General features: G+C 45.7%; 2 protein-coding genes and 1 non-coding gene across 3 annotated transcripts; all 3 read left to right on the top strand.

The window, feature by feature from the left end:
• The first annotated feature begins 3,016 nt into the window (after window positions 1-3,016).
• On the top strand, window positions 3,017-8,487 carry RPL21 (ribosomal protein L21). The gene is made up of 6 exons (XM_054056466.1): window positions 3,017-3,149; window positions 4,789-4,867; window positions 5,469-5,530; window positions 6,630-6,742; window positions 7,392-7,542; window positions 8,355-8,487. Exons 2-6 carry the CDS (start codon window positions 4,801-4,803, stop codon window positions 8,442-8,444), a joined length of 483 nt encoding a protein of 160 aa, XP_053912441.1. The 5' UTR covers window positions 3,017-3,149; window positions 4,789-4,800; the 3' UTR covers window positions 8,445-8,487.
• On the top strand, window positions 6,802-6,934 carry LOC128851046 (small nucleolar RNA SNORA27). The gene has a single exon (XR_008448335.1). It is a non-coding gene; the product is annotated as a small nucleolar RNA SNORA27 (small nucleolar RNA).
• Window positions 8,488-15,208: 6,721 nt separating the features above from the next.
• On the top strand, window positions 15,209-17,495 carry RASL11A (RAS like family 11 member A). Its single transcript, XM_054082214.1, has 4 exons — window positions 15,209-15,397; window positions 16,215-16,271; window positions 16,348-16,427; window positions 16,629-17,495. Exons 1-4 carry the CDS (start codon window positions 15,277-15,279, stop codon window positions 17,079-17,081), a joined length of 711 nt encoding a protein of 236 aa, XP_053938189.1. The 5' UTR covers window positions 15,209-15,276; the 3' UTR covers window positions 17,082-17,495.
• The last annotated feature ends 6,685 nt before the right edge of the window (window positions 17,496-24,180 follow it).

Below are 24,180 nucleotides of genomic sequence, written 5' to 3' on the forward strand. Positions count from 1 at the left end.
GCAGGGCAGTAAGGGAAGCACCTGCAGTCTGGAACGTAGAGCTGCAGGTCTCCCTGACATCTACTTGGCTGCTAGCTCTGGTTCCCAGACCAGAACTCATCCCGCAACTTCTGCACCTTTATCTGCTGGAGACAGCCATTATTAGGAAATTCTTTTATGAGCAACATACAAAGGCTCTTCAGTCTTAAGTGCTCAGTAGGCCACGTATTTGGGAAACTATGTACACAATATTGGCAGATAGGGTGGACTTCTGGATCAGACCCAGACAGCATGCCCTCTGAATGATTCAGTGGAGATAAACTGTGAAAATACGAACATTTCTTTGAAATGTTGAGATAAGGAAGGATCCTGCAAATGTGCTAATTTTATGAATCAAAACATTATTGAAGTTTTGAATAAAGCTGTCATGCAATTTATTCAGGAAAAAAATGTAAGAAATTCTGAATTTTTACTGAAATTCTGAAATTACTTGGCCTCAAATAAAGCAGAGTTCAACTAAGTTCACAGATACTACTCCCTTATGAATTACACTTACATGCTGTATACGTGGACATGACTTTCAACATGTGGAGTTTCTTCCCCATTCCTTCCTGCTTGACGTGGAGAAAATTTGGCCTCTATGTAAATCACTGGCAAAAGTAAGGAGTTCAGCCCACTGAAAATACTCATCTTTCTTTATTCAGTAATGCCTTTTAGGATTTGGCTTCCTGTATTTTATCTTCCTTGATGTCCTCCTTGAAATCTCTGTATCTGTTGTGAATAAGTTTCTTCTCCTAAGAGCGTAACAATCTTCGTGCTTGGAAACTTAGGCTAAATGCATATTAAAGGAAGCAGATTTTCTCTGCACAGATATTGAGTGCTATAAACTAGATTTCTCACAGCTGGAATACAGACACTTTTTCTAAATATAACACTATACTCCGTGAGATTTTGTGTAGACAAAGCCTCTGTCATAACATGCCCTGACAGATAGCTTTGCAGTCAGAACCTGATAGTGTATTTAACCCTCCATTCTTGAGATCCATAATTAAACTAGCTTTAAAATTATGACAGGAAGGGCTTAAGCTTGAGTTTTACAAGAAGACATTTAGAATAACTGCAAAGTTAGTCAGAGGATCAAATATATTGTTATGTGCCACTTTAAGTAATCTCTCTCTTAAATTAAATGCTCCTTCCATTCAAACCAAAAACCCCTGCAGTAGGGCACTTTCTTGCCAAGAAAAGTTTTGAACTGTTCCTGCACATTCAGCTCACAGGAAGGCGGCCACCTTTTGACTCACTCCTGCCTGCAATCAGCATCCCATGACGATTCCTGTCTGTTCCAATATTGGCGACACACAAACACAATGAGTCACACGGACAGCTTGGGACGCTGCTCGCCACTCACTTCATTTTCAGGCACAACACAGCTGAGGCTACCGGTGGCCACAGAAAGGCTCCTTGTTGAGTATTTGTACTTTATTTATCTTTGTGGAAACATCTGCCACACAAATGGGAGATTATATGGCATTATAAGAAAGCTCATTACAATAAAAAGAAATTCCAAATCTGAGCAGCTTCTTTGCTTCTGCTGTTGGATCTCCAGTTCCTGCCTGGATCTCCAGTCAGGCAGCTGTGACTGACCCATGGCTGCTGAAGGCAAATTTACTGCAAATTTAAATGTCTGCAAATTTAAATGTCGGAGCATTTCTTTAACAACATAAACAACCTCACAGAATCGTTCAGGTTGGACAAGATCCTTAAGATCAACATAGCGTTCAAAAAACATGTAGACATGGCACTTTGGGATATATTTAGACATAGCGGTGTTGGGTTGACCGTTGGACTGTATGATCCCAAGAGGTCCAACCTTAATGATTCTGAGTCCAACTGTAAACCTAACACTGCCAAGTCCACCACTAAACCATGTCCCTAAGTGCCACATCTACGCAACTTCTAACTACTTCCAGGGATGGTGACTCAACCACTTCCCTGGGCAGCCTGGTCCAATGCTTGACAACCATTTCAGAGAAAAAAAATGCAGATTTAGGCTAGACATAAGGATGAATTTCTTCACCATGAGAGTGGTGACACACTGGCACAGGTTGCCCAGGGAAGCTGTGGCTGCCCCATCCCTGGAGGTAAGGCCAGGTTGGATGGGGCCTTGGGCAGCCTGTTCTAGTGGAAGTGTCTCTGCCTATGGCAGAGGGGTTGAAACTAGATGATCTTTAAGGTCCCTTGAACTGTTAACGATTCTATGATGATGATTCCATGAAGAAATTTTTCCTAATATACAATCAGAACCTCCCTTAGTGCAACATTTCCTCTCATCCCATCACTTTTTACTTGGGAGAAGAGACCAACACCTTCCTCGTTACAATCTCCTTTCAAGGAGCTGTAGAGAGCAATGAGGCCTCCCCTCAGGCTCCTCTTCTCCAGGCTAAATCAACCTCAGCTCCTTCAGCTGCTCCCCGTAACACTCGTGCTCCAGCCCCTTACCCAGCTCTGTTCCCCTCCTCTGGACGCACTCCAGAGTCTCAATTCAATCTGCTTCTTGTATTTCACACGAGCAAACGCAATTCCTGGCGGGGCTGCTCCCCCAGGATCCCCGTCAGGCTCCTGCTGCCATTCCCGCTTCCAAACCTCTCCCACCCCTACACAGCAAAGACGGAAGAAGGGAGGAAAGGGGAGATACAGAGACACCTCCCAACTTTCTGTCAGGCGCAGCGCGGGCAGCCCCGCCAGGCCCCGCCGTTAAGGGCGGCCGCGGGCGGTCCTTGCTAAGCCCCTCCTTTAAGGGATTTTTGTCAGGCTTGGCGTGGGCAGTCCTAAGAGTTCCGGCTGCCAAAGGATTTCTGTCGAGGGTGGCGCGGCCCCACGAAGTCCCCCTGTAAGGGATCTCTGTCAGGCACGGCGCGGACAGCCCCGCTATTAAGGGCGGCCGCGGGCGGTCCTTGCGAGTCCCCTCCTTTAAGGGATCTCTGTCAGGCACGGCGCAGACAGCCCAGAGAGCTCCCGCGGTTAAGGGATTTCTGTCAGGCGTGGCGCGGGCAGCTCTGTGAGGCCCCTCTGTTAAGGACAGCCGCGGCACCGCCTCTTTCTTTTCGGTGCCGGCCGCCATTTTGCAACACGCTCTGGGAGGCGCGCCGAGCTCCGCTCGCCGGGATCAGGTGCCTCCGCGGTTCCGGGACCGGCTCGGGATGGGGATGGGGATGGGGCGGGGGCGGCCGCGAGGGAGCGGGGAGGCCGCGGCCTGCAGGGGCCGGGCTCGGCTGAGGGGCGATGGATGGGACAGCGGCCTGTGTCGGGTGGAACGGCGGCCGATGGCAGCGGAGATGGTGCCGCTCGGCTGCCATGTGAGGAGAGGCTGAGGGAGTGGGGTGTAGTTACCGAAAGGGCCTTGGAACCTGGTAGTGCCGTGAGCAACAAGAGGACTCGTAGGATAACAATGGTTTGGGTTGAAAGGAACCTTAAAGCCCGTCCAATTCCACCCCCCTCGCCATGGGCAGGGACACCTCTCACTAGATCAGGCTGCCCAAGGCCCCATCCAACCTGGCCTTGAACATCTCGAGGGGTGGGGCATCCACAATTTCCCTGGGCAACCTGTGCCAGTGCCTCACCGCTCATTGTGAAGAAATTCTTCTTTATGTCAAATCTAACTCTTCCCCACTCTAATTTTAAGCAGTTCTCTCTCGTCGTATCACACCATGCCTTCGTAAAATTCTCCCCCTAGCTTTCTCTTGGCTCCCTTCAGATACTGGATAGCCACTATAAGGTCTCCTCGGAGCCTTCTCTTCTTCAAGCTGAACAACCCCAGCACTCAGCTTGTCTTCATATGGGAGGTGCTCTAGCCCTCTGATCATCTTTGTAGCCCTCCTTTGGACCCATTCCAATAATTCTATATCCTTTTCTTGTTGAGGATTCCAGAACTGGACACAGTATTCCAGATGGGGTTTCACAGGAGCAGAGTAGAAGGGCAGAATCACTTACTTCAACCTGCTGGCCACGCTGCCCTCGATGCAGCCCAAAGTAGTTGGGCCTTCTGGGCTGTGGGGGTGCACATTGCTGGCTCACATCGAGTACATGTCAGTATTCCCAAGTCCTTCTCCACAGAGCCACACACAGTCATGTTGTCCCCCATCCTGTATTGAAACAGCAGATTGCCCCGACCCAGGTGGAGCACTTTGCTCGTGGCCTTGTTGAATCTCATGAGGGTCGTGCAGGCCCACTTCTACAGCCTGTCCAGGTCCCTCTGGATGACATCCCATCCTTCCAGTGTGGCGACTGCACCGCTCAGCTGGGTGTCATTTGCAGACTTGCTCAGGGTGCTGAGTCTTGGTCCTTGACAGGGGTGTTTCGGGATGTGAGGCAACTGGTTTGAGTCAAAATAAGAAACTCAGGCTGGGTATAAGGAAAAAGTATTTCATCATGAGAACAGTGTGGCCTCAAAGCAGGCTGCCCAGGGAGGCTGTGCAGTGATCTCTCCATCCTTGAAGGGTTCCAAGGCCTTACTGGACAAACCCCTGAGCAATCTGGTTTGATCTCAGAGTAGACCTGGGGTTTAAGCAGGATTTTGAGCTAGGGGGCTTGCTGGTATCTGTTCTAACCCGAGTTACTGTGTGGTCCTATACAGTTTTCTGTGAATATCTATGCTAATAACTGTGGTTGAATTGACCCAGCAGCTGTTGAAGTGGTGGTGTTCTTATTACACTTGAAGACTCGATTTTTCTTAAAAATCTGAAAATGACATCAGTCATATTTTTAATGACTGAACAAGTCTTTCTGAATGGTTTGCATTCATTTATACAGTAAACAGCCAAAATGACGAACACAAAAGGAAAGAGGAGGGGAACGCGTTATATGTTCTCAAGGCCGTTTCGCAAGCATGGTGAGTATACCTTGTAGTAAGAATGTTACATTAAGCTACTGACCTGATGAATGTCAACAGTCCCTGAGTAGCATTTATAAAACAGTGGCTTTTGTCAAAGGCTATCTGACAGCTTGGGCTGAAGAATGATATGCAGGTAAGCTCTGAGCTCTAAGAACTTAGGCATTGGTGTTCTTATTGCTTCACAGTAGTAGTACCAATGCTAATTCTGTCAGTGCTTAAAAATTCATTTGAAGGTGAAGTAAAGAAAATATTTCAATTATTACTCTTAAAATATACTGTTTGCCTCTTAGCCATGAGCAGGGATAACAGCTGTGTTCAGAATGAAGTAGTAAATAGCTGTAATGCCTTTTCAACTTCTGCATTAGGAACATGATTAAAGCTGTAATGTTTTGTGAGTTAGGACTTTATGATTGGGAGCATCTGAAGATGTAATTATTGCTTAAAAAAAAAAGGTGGTTTCTTAGTTTTATATTTTAAAAGTAAGATATTTTTAAGAAAACTTTTATGAAATGCATTATTTGTGTCCCTCATCCCATTTTGTGTATGTCTGTGCAAAATTGTCGGCTTCATAAGTATCTAAATTTGTATCTCTTAACAGGAGTTGTCCCGCTGGCTACCTATATGCGCATCTACAAGAAGGGTGATATAGTTGATATCAAGGTACTTTCTACAGTTCTACATAATTAAAAGCTAAAGGAGTCTAATCCTTTTCAGTCTCCAGTTTCTTGAGGTAGTCTCTTATGTTACTTGGGTCCTGTGTGTCAACACAAGTACCCAATGCTCACTTTTGAAGCAGTACTGGAATGGCAGTGCTACTGAAGCGTTTGTGGTGCTTCAGTGTCACATGCTGGTTTATCTATTTTTTTAAATAGATATATAGATACATAGTTATAAAAATATATTAAGCTGTGCTCTTGCTGTGTGTTCAGCTGAAAAAAGCAAGTGAAAGATGCCATATCTATACTGGTGTTGCTGTATGGTGCCTGCTAGTGCTACTGTCATAGAAAGTAGAAAAAACAAAGCTGTCGTTTTGTTGTTCTGTTTTACATGATTGGCCTCTGCTACTCAGAAGAGCTGTAGTTTATGTTGATATAGCTGGTAGTTATGTATGTTTCCCTGTATCATTGTAGGACTATACTTAAAATAAGTACGTACAGAAATGGTGATTGCAAAGCCATATTAAAGCTAGAAATCAATAAATAAATTTGAAGACATATCATATATGTTAATGTAGGGAAAAAAGTGCAGCATCATTTCCTGTCACGTTGTATTTTTTAGAACTTGCCCTTTAAAATCAACTGTACTTTAAAAATTTAGGTGTAGTGAAATCTGAAAGCCTTTCACCTAGAATTCTTACTGAATCCTTTTGTTTCATTTGAAGTGCAGAGTTTTTGTAACAATCAAAAATTGGTGCGTAATTTGCTTGCTATTGACTCTTGGACAACTGCGCTGTTCAGAATTAGCAGTTTCTGACACACTGGAGCTTGATTATTGTCTCCTGTTGGTTGCTTGCTCAAAGCAAAGTGGTCAGTCATTTTGCCAAGACTGAATGCAAACAGAATTGTCACAGCAGAATGTTGTAGTCTTCAGATATAAAATGTTCAGTTATAAATTCTGATGTATGAATAGGAGTATTTGTAAATCATTCTGAAGTAATTTGAATTGTGAACTTGAAATAACTTCTGAAAGAGCATCCTTTGATGTTGCTTTTTTTTTTTTTTTTAAGTATCACTTTGTTTTTGTTTTTACCTCTTAACAGGGTATGGGTACTGTTCAAAAAGGTATGCCCCACAAGTGTTACCATGGCAAGACTGGAAGAGTATATAATGTTACTCAGCACGCTGTGGGCATTATTGTTAACAAGCAGGTTAAGTAAGTAATGAAATTCTGTTTATTGAAACTTTGTATTTGGTAAAGTTGATCTGTAATTACACCCTCCTTTCACTTTACCAGTTAGACAGTTATTGTCTTGATTGGTCATTCAAGGTGGGTAAAGTATATCTCCTTTTTATAACCCAAGCAAATGACACTCATTTGTCTTGGATCCTGTCAGAGGAAACAGTTTGTATTTTTCTGAGCAGCACTCAAAGTGACATTACATAGTGGAGAGTTTCAGCTGACTTTCACATTGGTACTGAAACTCTTTTTAAATATTAATTTTTAGTGGTGTTCAGCTGGATTTTCTATGGTTTAGTCTGAAAAGGACAAGTTGAGGTTGTTTTTTTTCAGGAAATGACTGGAGTACAGTGGTAATACAATTCTTTCTTTGTGTGCCATGAGATTAAAATTATGCGTACTCTACAATCTTAACCCTAAAATGTCAGCAAACTGTTATTAATAAGTTTTCAGTTATAGAAGTTGTATCTGATTTGCTTCTGCAGTGTTGTATTTTGAGTGATTGGCCTTTAAAGAAAAATCTTTGATTGAGGTTACGGAGTTAGTCATGTAAAGACTATAAAGCTAGCTTTGAAGTAGCCTTTTTTTCAAGTGTACTAGATTAAAAACTGGTTTCCTTTTGTAGGGGCAAGATTCTTGCCAAGAGAATTAATGTGCGTATTGAGCACATTAAGCATTCCAAGAGCAGAGACAGCTTTCTGCAGCGTGTGAAGGAGAATGAAAAGAAGAAAAAGGAAGCAAAAGAAAAAGGCATTTGGGTTCAACTGAAACGCCAGGTAATATTTTTATTGTAGTTGACACGTTGTTGATTCATTTCATTGAACAAAACCAGGTAGAACCAAATGAGTTGAATAAAATGTTTTTGTCCAGAACAACAGTGTAGTGATGATAAACTGAACTTTTGGTCTCTGACTTTGAAAAATCCCATTCCACTTAAATGAAGCTGCTTATAGCATTCTGAAAAATCCTGGTGTATGTCAGATAGTGTGGGAGGTGTCTGATGCCACCACCCTCACTCATGTTTAAAATCTTTATTTTTATTTTTTTTTTAAGAGTAGAGTGGCAGCATCGGTGTATCTGCACCTGAGCTGCCTGATAAGTTTGTTTGCCTGAACAGAACTGCACTGTTCCTGGATGGAAATTGTATCCTTGGCTGTGAACAAGGGGTCGGATGCTTCCTGTTGTGTTGCTGATCAGCAGAAGCTCTGGCTGATTTCTAGGATCAGTGTTGTCTTTGGTTTAGTTTAGCTGCAACCATTTCTGTTGGAACCCTTTAAGAAAAAATTAGTAACTAGCTTTAGGGAGGACATAGTGGTTGTTGCTTCTGGAACTGCAGGGTACATCACTTCGTGTTAATTTAGATTAGTGAGTTGCAGAGGGTGAATTATAGGTTTTTCATTCATCGATGAAAGCACGCTTCCTAGCAGATAATTTCTTAGTGCCATTCTTTCAATAAAATTTTAGAGAGACTAGGATTGGTAAAATTGCTGTAATGTTAGTGTTAAGTCATTGCCAAAATTAATTTTCTGTAAGGCTGCTTTTTGAGTTCTAGTGCCATGAGTTTTCTTTTTTTTGACCCTGTTCACAGCCTGCTCCACCAAGAGAAGCACACTTTGTGAGAACCAACGGCAAGGATCCAGAGCTGCTGGAGCCAATTCCCTATGAATTTATGGCATAATGCACATTTAAAAAAAATAAATTAAAGATCTGGTTTTGGACAAGTGTATGTGTTTGTGGCTGATTCCTTCAGTTTTTTGGAACATGCTTTGGAAAACTTTTATTGAAGTTTGTTTGTTTAACTTGCCTTACGTGGTGTTTGGTAGTTTAAATCATCTGCAACTTCTGCTGATCATTTTAGTTGTTTATATAGGACATAAATCCTGGAAACACCTGATGTTTGCTCATGCTTGGTGATGATTGTGAGGTTATGTGAGAGGACATGGAATATATCACCAGCCAACTAAGAGCATATACCAAGAATTGTACAGTATTGCTTGGAGGTTTAAATTTTGTGGGAAAAGATATAACGGGCTTCAGATTTCATTGATACAAGCTTTTGGCCAAGAAGTCTTGTATTAATACCAAAGAATTGTGGAAATTTTTTGAAAGCAACCTCTTGAGAGATGACTGTGGGTGGACTTTAGTATTTCACTGTTGTAACCTGGAAAGGAAGGATTTTTAGAGCATCTTCAGGGGCGAGTAAGTGTTCCTGTGAAAGCTGTTTAGAAACAAGGCTTTAATTCCAAAGCTGTCAGCTGTTGTAATTTGATTTTTATCATTTGAGTTGACTGGCATACCTTAACACTTGCATTTTTGTCTGTTGAATCTAAACATCTGCCTGGGTGTTGTAATGCATTTCTGTCATCCCTTGGACTTTATTGATAACCCATAAGAAAAACAGTGCTACCTCCCCAGTGCGTCTTGAATGGAAGAACATGTTCAGGTGACTGTTTACCAGCCAATGCTGTTTCTCTGAGCTTTCTTTGAAGCAAACAGTGTGAAGCTTGCTAAAGAAACTGCTGAAGGGAACCTGCTTAGTTAGTTTCGAATATGCATAAACTCGAGCTTAACTCTGCTACATGGATAAATAATTTACCTTTCTGAGTGTGACAATAAGGCATTGCCTAGCTATGTTGAGTAAGTGATGCAAAGCTAACATTTACATGTAGAAGGAGTAAAATAGAAAAGGTAGTGACCTCAAGCAATTTGTAGGTATTTGCTATTGGAAATTGTCAAATAGTGAGTTGCAGGACAGCTAGCAAGTTTGGGAATAAGAAATGAAGAGGTATTGAGGTTCGCTTTTTCCTTTAACTAAGCAAAGATGTCACATTGTCCAGATGGCTTATAAATTAAGGGATTAATGCCTGTTTGCATTTGTCGAACATTCAATTGTGTTTCTATTGTCAAGGGCTGTAGTTTTTGAGCGTAGAGGTCATTGTCTAGTTTGGGCTGGTATTTGAGGGTGACAGGCTTTAGACACTGCAGGTGTGAAGTCACAGTGAGCAGGTGCTGTCTTTGAAGTTTCTCTAAACTCCCATAGCGGAAGATGGAGTGAACTACATAGTTGAAAGAGCTTTGGAAATGCCTTGAAAGTGAAAAAATGCTTCCTCATCAAAAGACTGACATGTGACGCTAGTACTGTGTTTTGACACCATATATATTGGGCAGACAGCACATCACCATCTCCTGATGCTTCTCCTGAAGCAAGGTTGACGAATGCGTTTTTAGCTTTCTCTGTTGCAGCTTATGCATTTAGCTTTTATGATCAAGTGAGGATCTCTTGGAGCAGCGAGATCTGTATACTAAGCCTTAGACTTTTATTAGCTCCTTTGGCTTGTGGATTTCCACAGCAGTTTAAAATCGGTGTTTGCCTCACAAGGTAAGCAGTTTTCTGTTAGGCTTCATGTCTGAAGGAGTTCATTGGGAGGTTTTACTGGATATGGTCTGCAGCAGTTTAAATTTCTTCTCGTACATGCTCATGTAAGTTATTTTGTTTCCGTGTTTTATACTTCTCTGTGAAGATTCAAGTGGATTAGCTGATGAAATGGTTTTAACTAACTGTAGGTGGTGAGTAATTCCGAACTTTTGAATTTATCCATTTGTAATACTGAGATGAGACAGTACATTGTTGCGGTCTCTTAAGAGCTTTGCTTCCAGAGGCTCTGTGCATTGCAACAGTTTGCAATTTATTTGGTCTGTGTTTTTAAGGTCACTATGCCAACAGTAGATGCTCTTAAATGCATATTTGGAAGCTGCGTGTGGGTTGCGAGGAGGAGGGAATGCTTTCCTTGGTCAGGATTCCCAGAAATGACAAAATGAAACAATTTGTGTAGCAAGAGAATAGCCTTTGGTTTGTTGTTTGTGGTTTTTTTTTAATGTCTGAAAACAGGACAAATTAACTAAGATTTAACCTGTCTTGGGTTTATTGACACTACCTATTGCTCTTAGTGCAGTGCCGATTTTCCTAGTAATTTCACATTTGCAGAAGCACAGCTCAGATATTCTCAGATCTTGGTACCTGCTGTTGAAGTTTGCTTCCCATGTGTTCCGCTTGCCCTGTTGTTGCATAGTCCTGATCTCAGCAGTTCAGCCTCTCTGCCCTTCTGGGTGGAGGAAGCATGTTTCCCTATGGCGTTTGGAATTGCTGGTTCCTCTCCCCTTCAATTTGCTCTAGAAGGGTTTTCACAGACCAGACCTATAAGCTGTAACCAGTTCTCTGTGGTCCTGTTCTGAGGCTGTGCCTGATGAGCAAAACCTTGCAGCAGGCACGCCAGCTACAGGCTACATGTTTCTTCTCTCTCCCCATACCATGACAGAGCTGAATTTTTTTCACTCCACAACGCTTTGAATTGTGAAGAACTGTTGTGAAATATGCAGAGCTGTAGGTTTCCCATATAATTGGACACCTTGAGCTAGGAGAATTCAGGAATCCCTACTTTAGAAGCTAGTTTTGCAGAAGTTCAGTACTGTTACCTGTCTTCCAGTTCTCTTCAAGCACAGAGGCTTCATTATCCCAGAGCTGTTGGACAGGCTGTCCCTATGCGACACGCAGAGAGTGCTTATGGATCAGCACAAGCCGCTACACTTCAGTGTAGTACTTTGTGTCCGTCCCATGGAGCCTGACTGGGAGGTGGTGGGGGCTGAGCTATCTCCTCTTTCCCAGGTTTCACTGTCTCAAACTATTGCAGCTGGTTCCCTGCCAAAGGCACTACAAAAAAAATCTCTTGTCATCTCTTTAGAAAAGAAGCAAGGAAGCCTTCTCCTGAGGTGACAGGTTTGTCTTTTTGTACCATATCAGTGATACCAAGATCTAAGGTTTCCTGAGGGCTGTGCAGGCAGTGTTAGCATGATGAGCACTGCGTGTGGCTGGGAAGGGTCTGTGAAAAGGCAGAAAGGACTGGGGAGGAGGAATGTGCCCATGCAAAGTGGCTGCAGGCTGAGGACCTGGGGATGGAGCAAGTGAAGCATGAGAGGGGCAAAGCATGTGCAGGTACCTCCAGCCCCATTCCTGGGAGAGAAGCAGGTAAGCAGCTGCCATGAGGATGTACAAACAATACATGCTTTTGTAATCTTCTTGTTGCACTTATCAAATGGGGGAAATAGTCTTGATATTCACTCTCTTGTCCTTCTCAGTGCAATCCTGGACTCAGCATGTTGATGTCCCTCACGATCAGAAGGATGGCTGGCACCCTAGACGGGTGGTGGCCTGGGGTGCCCTGCCTGGTCCAGATGCTGAGAGTTGTTCACAGACCTACTAGAGCATGTGATCCTCCCTATCCTGGTACAGGCAGATAGGCTCCCTCTGTCCTTCAAGGTGCAGTGGGTTCTGTAATTCAGAGAGTGTGGTGAAAAGATGTGGTTGAACTGGGCTCATGGTTGTCTGGGTACTACCTCATGACTTGGGGGTGTGGGTAGCATCTCCCACAGTGCAGGGGTCACCCTGCTGCTGCAGGCAGACTCCTTGCATAGGAAGAAGGTACCAGCAGGCCCTGTGATTCTGAGGGTGGTGATATGAAAGATGCAGATTGTGAGCATCTCACATCCACGCAATACCAAGGTCTAGATAGGAAGTCTGTAGCTGCTGGGATTTACATAGTCACAACCATCCCAGCTAAAGCGTTCGGCAGGGATGTGACTGACATCAGCAGCACCCATACAGCTCAAGAACCCAGAAAATACAAAGATCTCAGTAACCTTTTTGTCCATGCCCACTCCAAACTGTCTAGCCATTGACCAGCAGGAAGTGGGGACTGTAAGGAATGGTTGCAGTCTTGAACATAGGCTTGTGATTCTGAAAGTTTATAGGCGAGTGGTGAAGCCATGCCAGCTCACAGTAAAAGTTCTCAGCCAGTGCTCCTCCACATAGAAAAGCTTTGTGCTTGCTGCTCTTTATCTCGCATGGTCCTGCCCAGAACTTCTAGCTGACTCTGTGTCAGCAAAGACTCCTAGGAAAACACTCTGTATTTTCTTCCTTAGAGAAGGGAGCTCCAGAGGCTCTTGGGTTGTCCTCCCTCCTACAGCCACATGAATAAGTCACCTACTCCCTCCTGCAAAAGTACCTGCTGTTGAATGTTGTCAGAGCTTGGAATAGGCAGGGACCATGTGAAAGGCCATAGAGATGGTGGCATTGGCCATCTGCATGGAATGGGTGAAAGTACAACCTTCTGCTTCCAAGTAGGACCTCCACTCGAGAAAGGAAACGCTCTTTGGAACAGCTTTGAGACCCATACATCCCAAGGATAAATTGGCGCACAGAACAGGGACAGCTAATCTGAGTCCCCGCATGTGAGGAACCTGAGCCTCAACTGCTTCTACCTACCGAACTGCTCTTGTTGCACCAGAATCAGTGTTGATGGAGGGACAGCTCATTGCTTCCTGGAAATGAGATCCTCCACAGCATTCCCTACCTGGGTTTACGCACAGTCATCTCTACTCATGACCATTACCGTTTGACCTTTAGGGATGCTCTCAGCAGCAGGTAAGGGTGTGTAACCTCTACAGCTGCCAGAAAAGAGGGGGAGCCCCTCAGGTTTTGGTGACAGTGGTGGTTTAATACAACTGCTTTCACAGCTTAGCACCTAGTAATCATCTGCCTGGAATGTACTCATTTCAAGAGCATGCTGAATGTACTCTGATATCTCTTTTGTAAAGAGATGCACAAAAAGAGCCTGCATTGGCACTCCATGCAAGGCCAAAGACAAGCGGTGGTGCATAACAATGGGAGCAGATGACAATAGCATGAACCTCTGGAAACTTAAAAGCTTTTGCTGATGTGAGAGAAATCTTGTTTAGAAAAAGAAGATGGCTCACTGGCATCACGGAAAGTGAAGGAGAAATTTTAGAGGCAATCAGTTTTTGAGGTTGAAAGTGGCCCTGATGTTGCCCTAAGTATTCTTAGGCACTAGAGTAACACAAATAATGAACAGCTCTTCTTCCACCATGCTTTTCTGCAGGCACTACTTTAGCTGATGTTAATTAGCATGGTCTCGAATGCTGTGAAGCCTGTGTAACACTTCAAAGAGCACTGTCGAATTGTGATCGGGTAGTATATTTCTGAGGCACCAGGGGAGAATCTTTAAACAGGGCAGAACAGTGCTCTGGGAGGATGACTGGTCCTGTCTGCTAATGGGGGTCAGAACCTGAGCTGTGCCTCTGCTCCCTGCATGAACTCTGCACCTGCAGGAAGTGAGGAGAATTTCTTCCCCATCCTTGTTCCCATGGCGCTGAGGGCTGACTTCCTTCAGGAACACCTTAGCTGTGGTAGAGCAGAGCAGGCAGCCTTACTCTGGTGCCCTTGTTCCGAGTTTTCTTGTCACTGGAGGGACTGGGGCTGAGGGTGTACAAAGAAGTTTGTATCAGACGCAGTACTTGGACTCTTGCATGGGTGTAGGGAGAAAGTGAGAGGAAGGACAAGAATGAAGTGAGGAAAAACATGACCTGCTGTCATTGTGTGCATCTTCTGAAAGATGTATTGAAGGGCAGGGGCAGGGTGACTGAGAGCAGCACCAGTGCACAGCCCCACCAGTGCCAACGATCAGCTCAGCTGCCTCTGCAGGTGTCCAGGATTTCCTGGGCTGTCCGTGGGCATCAGCCCCGCAGTTGGGTCCCAGCAGCTCCCACAGTGGCTCTGTCGCGCTGTGGTGCCAGGCTGTGAGACCAAAAATCCATTCCACTCCTTTTGAGTATTGACCTGCTGGCCTCCGCCACGTCGTTTCCTGCTGGCTTGTGTTATCTCCTTGATAAAAATAAAGTAGCCCCTGAAAGGATTATTTATCTTGCGGACGCTTACATGCTGACAAAGCAGTGTGGTTCTGCAGGAGCCAGGGTGAGGGTTTCCAGAGGCTCTTAGAACAGCAGCCCGTGGTGCAGTGACCATCTTCTCTGAAACTTTCTTCCACTTAAAAGCCGCAAAGGGCTTGATCTACGTCTCAAGACCCCGCGGACCACTTGGCTGTTACTTGATCTGCAAGGTGAGGTTTCAGTCCTGACTTTAGAGGGACGGGTCCAGGTGTAGAAAGCAAAACAATCGGAGGTGAAAGAGTGGTGGATAACGGATGGTGCGGGCGACGACAGGCAGTGGCGGGTGGGACAGACGGTGTGGGTGGGACAACTGAGGAGGGGGGGGGCACTTAGTAGGGGGCGGGGACAGCCACTGGAGGGGGAGACAGCGCGGGTGGGGTCGGGGACGGAGGGCAGCCAGCGGGGAGGGGGCCGGCTAGGGGGGCGGGGGTAGTCGGGGCGGTCAGCCCGTGGGGAAGGGGACGGACAGTTTGGGGGACACAACTGGGGATGGAGGACAGACAGTGGGGGTGGGACAACTGGGAGGGGGCAGCCGGGAAGGCGGGGCAGCCAGTGTGGTAGGGGCCATCCCGGGGGGAGGGGCCAGGCGGGGGGCGGTGCCGCGCACGGCGCTGCCGGCGGAGCCTTTAAAAGCCCCGGACGGGCGCCCGCACTGGGCGCTGCGGGACGAGCCGGGACGAGCGGAGCTTCGCGGAGCCTCGCTGCCCCCCATGCGCCCGCCAGGGATGTCCCAGCCCTTCCTGCTGGCGCCCATCGCCGAGTTCGCCCCGGAGCCGCCCGGCGCCCGGCTCCGCCTGGCCGTGCTGGGCGCCCGCGGCGTGGGCAAGAGCGGTGGGTGCTGCCCGTCCCCTCTTGCCCTGTCCGTCTGCCCATCCTCTGTCTGACCCCTCTTCCCCTTTCCGTCCATCTGTCCATCCGCCCATCCCCTATCCAACCCCTCTTCCCTTGTATGTCTGTCCATCCACCCGTCCATCCCTTGTCTGCCCACGCCTACCCATCCTCTCTTCCGCCGTCCGTCCGCCCATCCCCCCTTTCCTTGTCCATCCATCCCCCCTTCCCCTGTCCATTCATCTGCCTGTCTGTCCCCTGTCCACCCATCCCTTATCCATCCCCTCTTCACTTGTCTGTCTGTCCATGCACCTGTCCATCCCTTGTCTGCCCATCCCTTACCTGTCCCCTCTTCCCCCTCTGTTTGCCCATCTCCTGTCTGCTCCCTCTTCACCTATCCATCCACCTATCCCCTGTCTGTCCCCTCTTCCCTTGTCTGTCTGTCCATACATCCCCTATCCGCCTATCCCCTATCTGTCCCCTCTTCCCCATCTATCTGTCCACCCATCCCCTGTCCACCCATCCCCTATCAATCCCCTCTTCCGCTGTCCATCCGTCCATCCATTCCCTGTCTGCCTATCCCCATACGTTTCTTCTTCCCCTGTCTGTCTGTCCATCCATCCTCTGTCCACCCATCTCCGATTGATCCCCTCTTCCCCTGTCCATCCGTTTATCCATCCATCCATCCATCCATCCATCCATCCATCCATCCATCCCTCCATCCCCTGTCTGCCTATCCCCTGTCTGTCTATCCCCTGTCCATTCCTTCTTCCCCTGTCCATCTGTCCATCCCACCTAAAGTGGCCACTCTGTGTTTCAGCAATGATCGTGCGGTTCCTGACGAAGCGGTTCATCGGGGACTATGAGCCGAATACAGGTGAGGGAGGCGGCAGGGACCTCTGCAGTGGGGACCCCCGGCTGCGGATTGTGCCTGACGGTTTTCTGCTCCCCAGGCAACCTCTACTCCAGGCTGGTGCATCTGGAGGGGGACCACATTGCTGTGCAGATCCAAGACACACCGGGGTGCATCCAGGTATGGAGATGCTTTGGGTCAATCTGTTCTTCTGTGCCACCTGAAGGCTCAGCTTTTGAGCCTCAGCTTCCCACAAGGCTCGACTTAGTCTCCTAAAACAGCTCAGGGTTCCTTTTGGGCCTGTTCAACAGTGCTGTCTATGATACAGGCTTCATACTTTGATGACCCGATGCAGAATTTGTGCTCTCTGTCATACCATAGGTGCAGGAAAACTGTGTGCAGGTGCTGGACTCCCTCTCCAGGTGTGTGAAGTGGGCAGAAGGCTTCCTCCTCGTCTACTCCATCACAGATTACAGCAGCTACCAGTCAGTCCAACCTCTCTACCAGCACATACGCAAGGTTCACCCAGATGCCAGGACTCCCATCATTATCGTGGGGAACAAAGCAGACCTCCTCCATGCCAGGCAAGTACAGGCAAAAGAGGGGCTACAGCTGGCAAATGAACTGGGCAGCCTGTTCTTGGAAATATCCACGAGTGATGACTTCCAAGGCGTCTCTGATGTTTTCCAGTATCTTTGCAAGGAAGTCAGCAAACTACAGCGTGCTGGTGCCATGGACAGGAGGCGGTCGTCCATCATCCCTCGGCCCAAATCTCCCAACATGCAAGATCTAAAGAGACGTTTCAAACAGGCTTTATCCTCCAAAGTCAAATAGCTCCCCCTGACCCCGATGAGATCCTGTGTGACTCAATAGACTTTATTTTTGTAAACTAGTTAATAAAAACCTTTATTTTTGTACTAATGCCAACAGTATGGGAGTTAGTATGTTGAAGCTTGTAATTGCATTGCTATTCCCTAGTTTGACTGGTTGGGTTATTTTTACACACACACACAAAACTGCTGCATAGCAACTAAATAGAGGTAGTTGGAGAAGGATTTTTTTTTGCCAGGAGGTTTTGATTTCATTTCTTTTTTGGGCTAGGATTTCCTATTTTACTCTGCTCAAACCAGAGCAGAGTTTCTTGGACCTCAGTTTCCTGTTTGTAAAATAGGAATGATGATAATGTAACAATCACTTGCCTTTATAGAATGTTTGGAAAGCTTTATATTGAGAGAAAAAAAAAAAAGCTTTATTAAACATGAAAATACAAACCTGTCTGTAAGCATTCTGATTACATTAGGATCTCTGACTGCTGTTTCGCTTGCACCTAAAGTCATCTGGATGATGATAAACTGTTAGGAATGAGTTCCAGTTTCTGAGGTACTTTAGAGATCTGTCCCTCAGGGTTAATCTATTGAGCCCAAAGCTTTTAATGGAAGGGTTAAGTTTCTCCTACAGATTAATATGGGACAAAGCACTGAGCAATCCAGAGCAGAGGAGTGTGTGGGATGGCTGTTGCTTTCTCTGGAGATGTGTGATAGGAAGGATTGATGCGTAGGTTCCCCTAACGTAAAATAGCTACATTTTAAAGAAATCATATTTTATCTTCCCCCGGGCAATTTTGTAGCCATTGGAAACAGCTCAGACTTTTTATGCTTAATTCACATAAGCTCTACACCATACTAGAAGCTTTTTATTAACTATTTGCTGGACTTCTGTGTGGAACATAGGGGTTGTACTTCACATATACCTCTGAAGTATGTGCATGGTATTGGCAAAAAATAAAGCTCTGCTTCATGTAGGAAGTGTAGAAGCAGAGTAATCTCTACAAGGTGAAACTTGCTGTCCCCACTCACGCACAATTCCAGTAAGATTTTTTTAAAAACTTACTGTATTTTCATAGGTTAAGACCAAAGACCCTTTTCTTCTTGCCTTGGTTTGGAAGGGAAGGTAACTGCTGCCTAAGTCCCTAGCAGTTAGTGGGCGGTTTCTCTTGTTGTTGACCACTGGGACTGGAAGATTTTTAGGGCACTTCCACTCAATCCACAGATGAAAGTCTTCATAATAGTGGCAATCAAGAGAAGGGTGACTGAGGAAGTTAAAGATGATGCTCTGCAAGGAAGCATCAGAGGCCGTGTTAGTACTGGGTGGGGGGTGTTAGCAGGACTATTCTCCATCCAGAAGCACGTGCACAGCCTAAGCCCGGGCACGTTACCTGTAACTCTCCTTCTGAAAGGCCCTGTGCTGCCCTACCAAAGTGAGTGGGAGAGCTAAAGAGAGGCAGCTCCAGACCAGACAGATACTGGACCTCCAAATCTGGTCCAAAACTCTGGAGTTAATTAATGGAAATGCAAAAGCATGGTGGCAACCTGGACAAACCAAAGTACTGACTAAAACATATTTGAAATATTTCTTCATGATGAGAATTGCTCTGCCAGGCCCAGAACTCTGGGCTGGGAACTTGAGGGGAGCAGGCGGGTAGGATTACTGAGAAGTAGCACATCCCTGGCAGACTCAAACTCACAGCAAGGTTCATGCATTCATAGGGAAAATTGAAGAGGAGTTTGAAAAATCACAAATTCTGATTACAGGAGGTTATCTGACTGCTGTTTTCTTGCACCTGAAATCATCTGAATTATGATAAACTGTTAGGAATGAGTTCCAATATCTGAGGTACTTTAGAGATCTGTCCCCCAGGATTAATCTATTGAGCCCAAAGCATTTAATGGGAGGGTTAAGTTTCTCCTACAGATTAATATGGGACAAAGCACTGAGCAATCCAGAGCAGAGGATTGTGTGGGATGGCTGTTGCTTTCTCTGGAAAGAGACTTCTTATGCCGCATTTCATCATCCTGAAATCAGAGACAGCAAATGGTTTCCAAGAGAAACCACTACGGTGGCACAGTTTTGGTTGTTTTTTGAACTGTAGCTTTTGTCTTTGGAAATGAAAAAGCTTTATTTTTTGCTCCCACATCCTGCAGAGTTTTCAATGAGTGAGCTGCTAAAGCGATCCAGCTCATACATGGACTTAAAATATACCAAAAGGGCAACTAACATGTATCGGACCTATCTGCATCTCCCTCAAAGGCCAAGCTAAAAAAGAGCATTAGGGATCGACTTTGGGTGTCTCCTATGGCCCCTGGCAAAGCCAGAGCTCAGGAAAGTTTGGGCAGGAACTGGTGGGCATACAAGGGGAGGGATGGGTGGGAGGGTAAATACAGTCATTTGCACCGTATCTCTCCTATGGGAAGAACTTAAAGAGTGCCTTGTTACGTAGGCACCTACATTAAAATGAAGGCACAACCCGCCTCCTTGTGATGCTTCCCACACTGTCCAACTGGCTCAGCTGCATGTCAGAGCAAGACGAGGTCTCCTATGGGTCTAATGGGGAATCTCACTGGTTAAAGCACACCTATGGTGCGAGAGGAAGCTCTGACCTGCCTCCAATGTAAGGCAGCAGCTGAGCTGGGACATTTTGGATAACAATTTTGGGTACAGGTACATAAATTCGGCATTTAAGCCATTTGTCAGTTTGCTCCAGCTGTCACAGATCTGGCTTGACCCAAGAGTTTTCAGCCTGTGCAACCCTCAGCAAACAGGCAAAGAGCAGGAGGAACCTGCTGGCTCCCAGTTCGTTTTGCCCTGGCATTTTCTTCAGCCCTGGCTGAGAGGATAAAGAGGGGCACACTGAGGTAGGAAGGAAAAAGCATCTCTCAAGCGTTAGCAGAGGAGTTCCAAAGCTTTGTTTCTCCTGAGCCATGGCCACTGTCACCCTTCCTGCCAAATACTTGCCTTCACCAGTCTCTAAGTCCTTCACCCAGAGGCCAGGGTGGCTTCAGGAGGAAAGAGGAAAATATATATCTGCCTTCTTCCTCCCACCACCTCTGCTGAAATAAAACCACAGCGATTTCCCCTGACAAGAGGGATGAGTGGGTTTTCTTAAGCAGGGAATATGCAGCGTCACACACTGTTAAGGCTGCTACTACATCAGCACCTCCCTTCCATTAGACTGTTTCTTCTAGTTGTCTCCCAGCACCAAAATCATCTAATAATGCCTTACCTCGTGAATTTTAAAATAACTTCTGCCATCAACCTATTCTGTGTCCTTCAGATCCGGACCTGCAGGTCCCTAGACAGAGATGTTTTCTCCAAAAGGCTTTACAGATGTCTCCTTACTTTCTGCCCTACTTGCATAGCCTGGACTCAGGCTGCTTCCTAGCTGCCTCTTGGCAGAGATCTGGCTATCAGCACATGCGATGGCCAGTGCTGCAGGTCCATGCTGCATTTCTGTGGCTTGTTCATATGAAGGACTGTGGACAAGACAGACCATGGGCAAGAAGGACAGTACTCACACTGTGTGCAAGAGCTGGGTTCCAGCTTCAGACAGAGAGCAAAAGTGGTCAAGGCTTGGATGGATGGACGAGAAACACATCTGCATCCTGTGCTCGGACATCCTATGAAACAATGTTAGTCTCGAGGGATTTCAATATCTTTTGGTGGGGTTGCTGTTTATTTAGGAAGTCCTGAACAGGTTCAGAATAAAGTCCTTTAGGGAGAGTGGACCTTTTGCAGAGTTGTTGCACTTGGCATATAACCACTGGTGATGCAAACCAGTAAGACAAACTATCTCTTCAGTTGCTCCTAAAGCCAGCATCTGAACCCAATTGTCCTTCTAGGAGCAATGTCTCTGGGAGTGATGCTTTTGCAAGGTACATGCAATCCTCCAAAGACCTTCCAAAGTACCTTCAGAGTGACATCCTTCAAAAGCTTATTTCCAGTTAGAGCACAGCTCACAAAACAGCAGCTCAGCTTGGGGTTTGGGTAATTAGTGCCAATTCAGACTTCCACAAAACCGCACTGATTCTCAGACTTGTTCTTCCACCACTCTCCTCTTTCCACATATCTAAAAAGAAGGAGAATGCAATGCCTTTTTATTGAAAATTGCTTCGAGATAACTGGTTTATGACATTTTCTTACCTTTGCTTCATGCTCTTGACTGAAAGAAGTATGAATACGTATTGCAAATTGTTATGCCAGTGTGTATGGTGCAGCATAACCAGTTACATACTCCCTTCCCACACTAACAAAAGAAAAATTAGGATATAGAAATTGAGCATCCATTTCACTGGCCTGTGCTACTTGATTTACAACTGAAAAGCTATGTAGTGGAGTTTGCATAACGGCTATAGGAATCCATAGATGTTGAAGCTACCATTTAAAAAAATGCACTTGGTTGTTTGCTATCCATGTTTTCCTTTCTAGACTGAAAAATAACCATCCATATGAGAAATCCCCTCTCGGAGCCTCCCATGGTGTGACCTGCTATGTATAGGTGGCTCCTTTAGCCCCATGGCCCATCCTCTGGGCTTTGCTGGATGAGTGCTTGGGCAAACACATCTGCCCATGTTCTCCGGGCTTGCAGGGACACAGTTCAGGGAACTGTAATTTGCTCTTGACGTGCATGCAATATTGCGGTTAAAATGTGTCTGTCCAGGAAATTGCGCAAGTTTATTTAATAGTCAACCTGCATTACTGGGAAGCAGTAATTAATTCTTAAAGCTGGAATGTTTCTCTTCTAAGGTATCTGGCTCTTTCCTCATTACTAAAAACATCCTCTTCTCATGTTTCAAATGGTCCCTGTAAACATTTCATAGTAATTTGCCCCTTCTGCTTTGGGATGGTAAGCCAATATCAGCACATATTTTTTTTAGGTGCAGGTCTGAGAAGAGGGAACTGAACTCCCCCATCTGAAACAGCAAGGTGAATTACAACACCAGTCAGTCCTGCAGCTGATATTTCCTTTCCCTCCTGCAAACAAATCCCAGTGAGGGCAAAATGATGCTCCTTCTCTCTGGGACTCACTGCCCTGAACCCTTCCAAAAGCCTTCAAGAACACGGTTTGATCTGAACTACGCTCAGCAAGCAGATTTCCCACTGAAACTGTTTCTTTTGATATTAAGAAGAGTGAAGGTCTCATTAACCCTAACAGGTAGCACTGGGAGAAGCCTGAGGAGTGCAGAGATCACAGAGAAACCACAGCAACAGCAGCGTGGTATTGGCAGCCACTAGGATCTGATGCAGCTAAGGAGGCTTTGCCTATCTGTAGCAAAACAGCAGGCAATAAATATGGATGCAATTAGGCTGATTTGGGTGAAAACAGATGGGTTGCACTCAGCTGCTGGGAAGGGAAAGGCTTGGCTGCCACTCTGTGATGCCCAGTGCCAGTGACGGAGGCAACCGGCCTTCAGCCCCCAGGAGTTAGCCCTGGGTCCTGCCCAGTAGCTGGGGAGACTCCCCATACCTGAACAGAGCTAAGCATCCTCTACAGCCCATGAAGAAAAGGAGGCACATATGACCATTGTGCTTCTCCACATGAAGGAACAACCCTGGGTGAAACTTCCATCTCAAGCAGAACCCTTTTCCAGTCTGTGCCTCCCAGCAATGAGAAGACAAGTCCATGGTCCAGATTTACAGTACTTTGTCATTCTTTTCCATCTTTAAATAAGTCATATTTCCTCTACCTGCCTCTGAATTAAGTTGGGGGAATGCTGGCCCAGGCTTTACACATGAAGTAACTATTCCATCAGTACAGGCAGGAGGGAAATTTGAGGATTTTATATTAGAACTATAATTTTTTACTGTTTCTCTCACTCTTTCACATCTCAGACAGTATTTAGAGGCTAACAGAGGGCTTTGTTTGGGTTTATTGCATTCTTCAAGGTGCCCAGTGTTCCATTCAAGTGGCAATGTCCCTGCAGATTAAGGGTGCTTAAAATACAGCATTGGTCAAAAGGGAATTTTTCCATCTGTCCAAGCGCTGTTCACGTATGGCCTATTAAAAAGACCTCCTAATGGACCACTTTCTGGCTGTTGCACAAGGCTGTTGCTGTTATTTAGAATGTGTGGATAAGCTACAGCACCCGCTCTGTGCCAGGGGCTCCCCAACCCTTGGTCACCCCAAGGGGGGAAAGATGCCATATGATTTTAAGGAGGACCTCAAGAAAACACTGGTGCTTCTCGAGTGAGCACAAGCAAGTGCAGTTCTGTGGGTGGGTTTGACTCCATCTCCCCTTAAACATGTATCAGCAAGTGCAGAAGTGATTCATTGCTAAAAAGGTATATCAAAGGTCAGATCTGGAGGTTTATGTAGTTTTCTGGCACATGGCAAATGGATACAGATGGAGTGTGACTTTTGGAGTCCTTTTAGTATTTAAATAGGAAGGTGCAAACGTAAGAGTTAGTCCGAGTCTTGTATCCCTATCTCATGGCAGTTGCAGAAGAGCTTATCAAGAATTACAGGCTATTGATAGGAGGCAGTCTGTGCAAATTCAAGTTCGTATCTTGAAGATAAAATATGCATCTGATTATTGAGGTGTCTGCTAATTTTAGCTCTGGTTTTGAATAATGAAATAACGTTATTAGTCTGATGTAAAGCTGTCCGTATTTCTTATGCAAAATTGCCACCTCAGTAGTGAAACAGCTGTTTGATTTCGCCTAGATACTAAAGAACATCGGACAATAAATATGCATCCAATTAGGCTAATTTGAGTGAACAAAAAGGTATTGCCTAATATAGCTAAAATTCCAAGAACTAGCACATCAGATGCGATGAGTTGTTTTCCCCAGCTTTTGATTGATTCAGTGATTTCTGAGCAGGCTCACTTAGAAGACACTACAGTCTATTTGCCCATGTTAATGAAGTGCTCAGATATGGAGCTGACAAAACATAAGCAAGATGTGCTTCAGATCCGCGTTATTTTAATCTGGACAATGAGCTGTTTTGCCACTTGCATTATCCTCTTGCACAGTAAAGGGAAAACATGGCATGAAACTGGCACTTTCATGGGTCCACCTCCACGTGGACACAGCAGAGAAGCAGAGGTTACTTCTGCTCCCACCATGCTGCACAGACACACGACTTTGAGCTGTACAA

The sequence above is a fragment of the Cuculus canorus genome, chromosome 1 (genome assembly GCF_017976375.1).
Source record: "Cuculus canorus isolate bCucCan1 chromosome 1, bCucCan1.pri, whole genome shotgun sequence".
In the NCBI taxonomy this organism is placed as follows: Eukaryota; Metazoa; Chordata; class Aves; order Cuculiformes; family Cuculidae; genus Cuculus; species Cuculus canorus.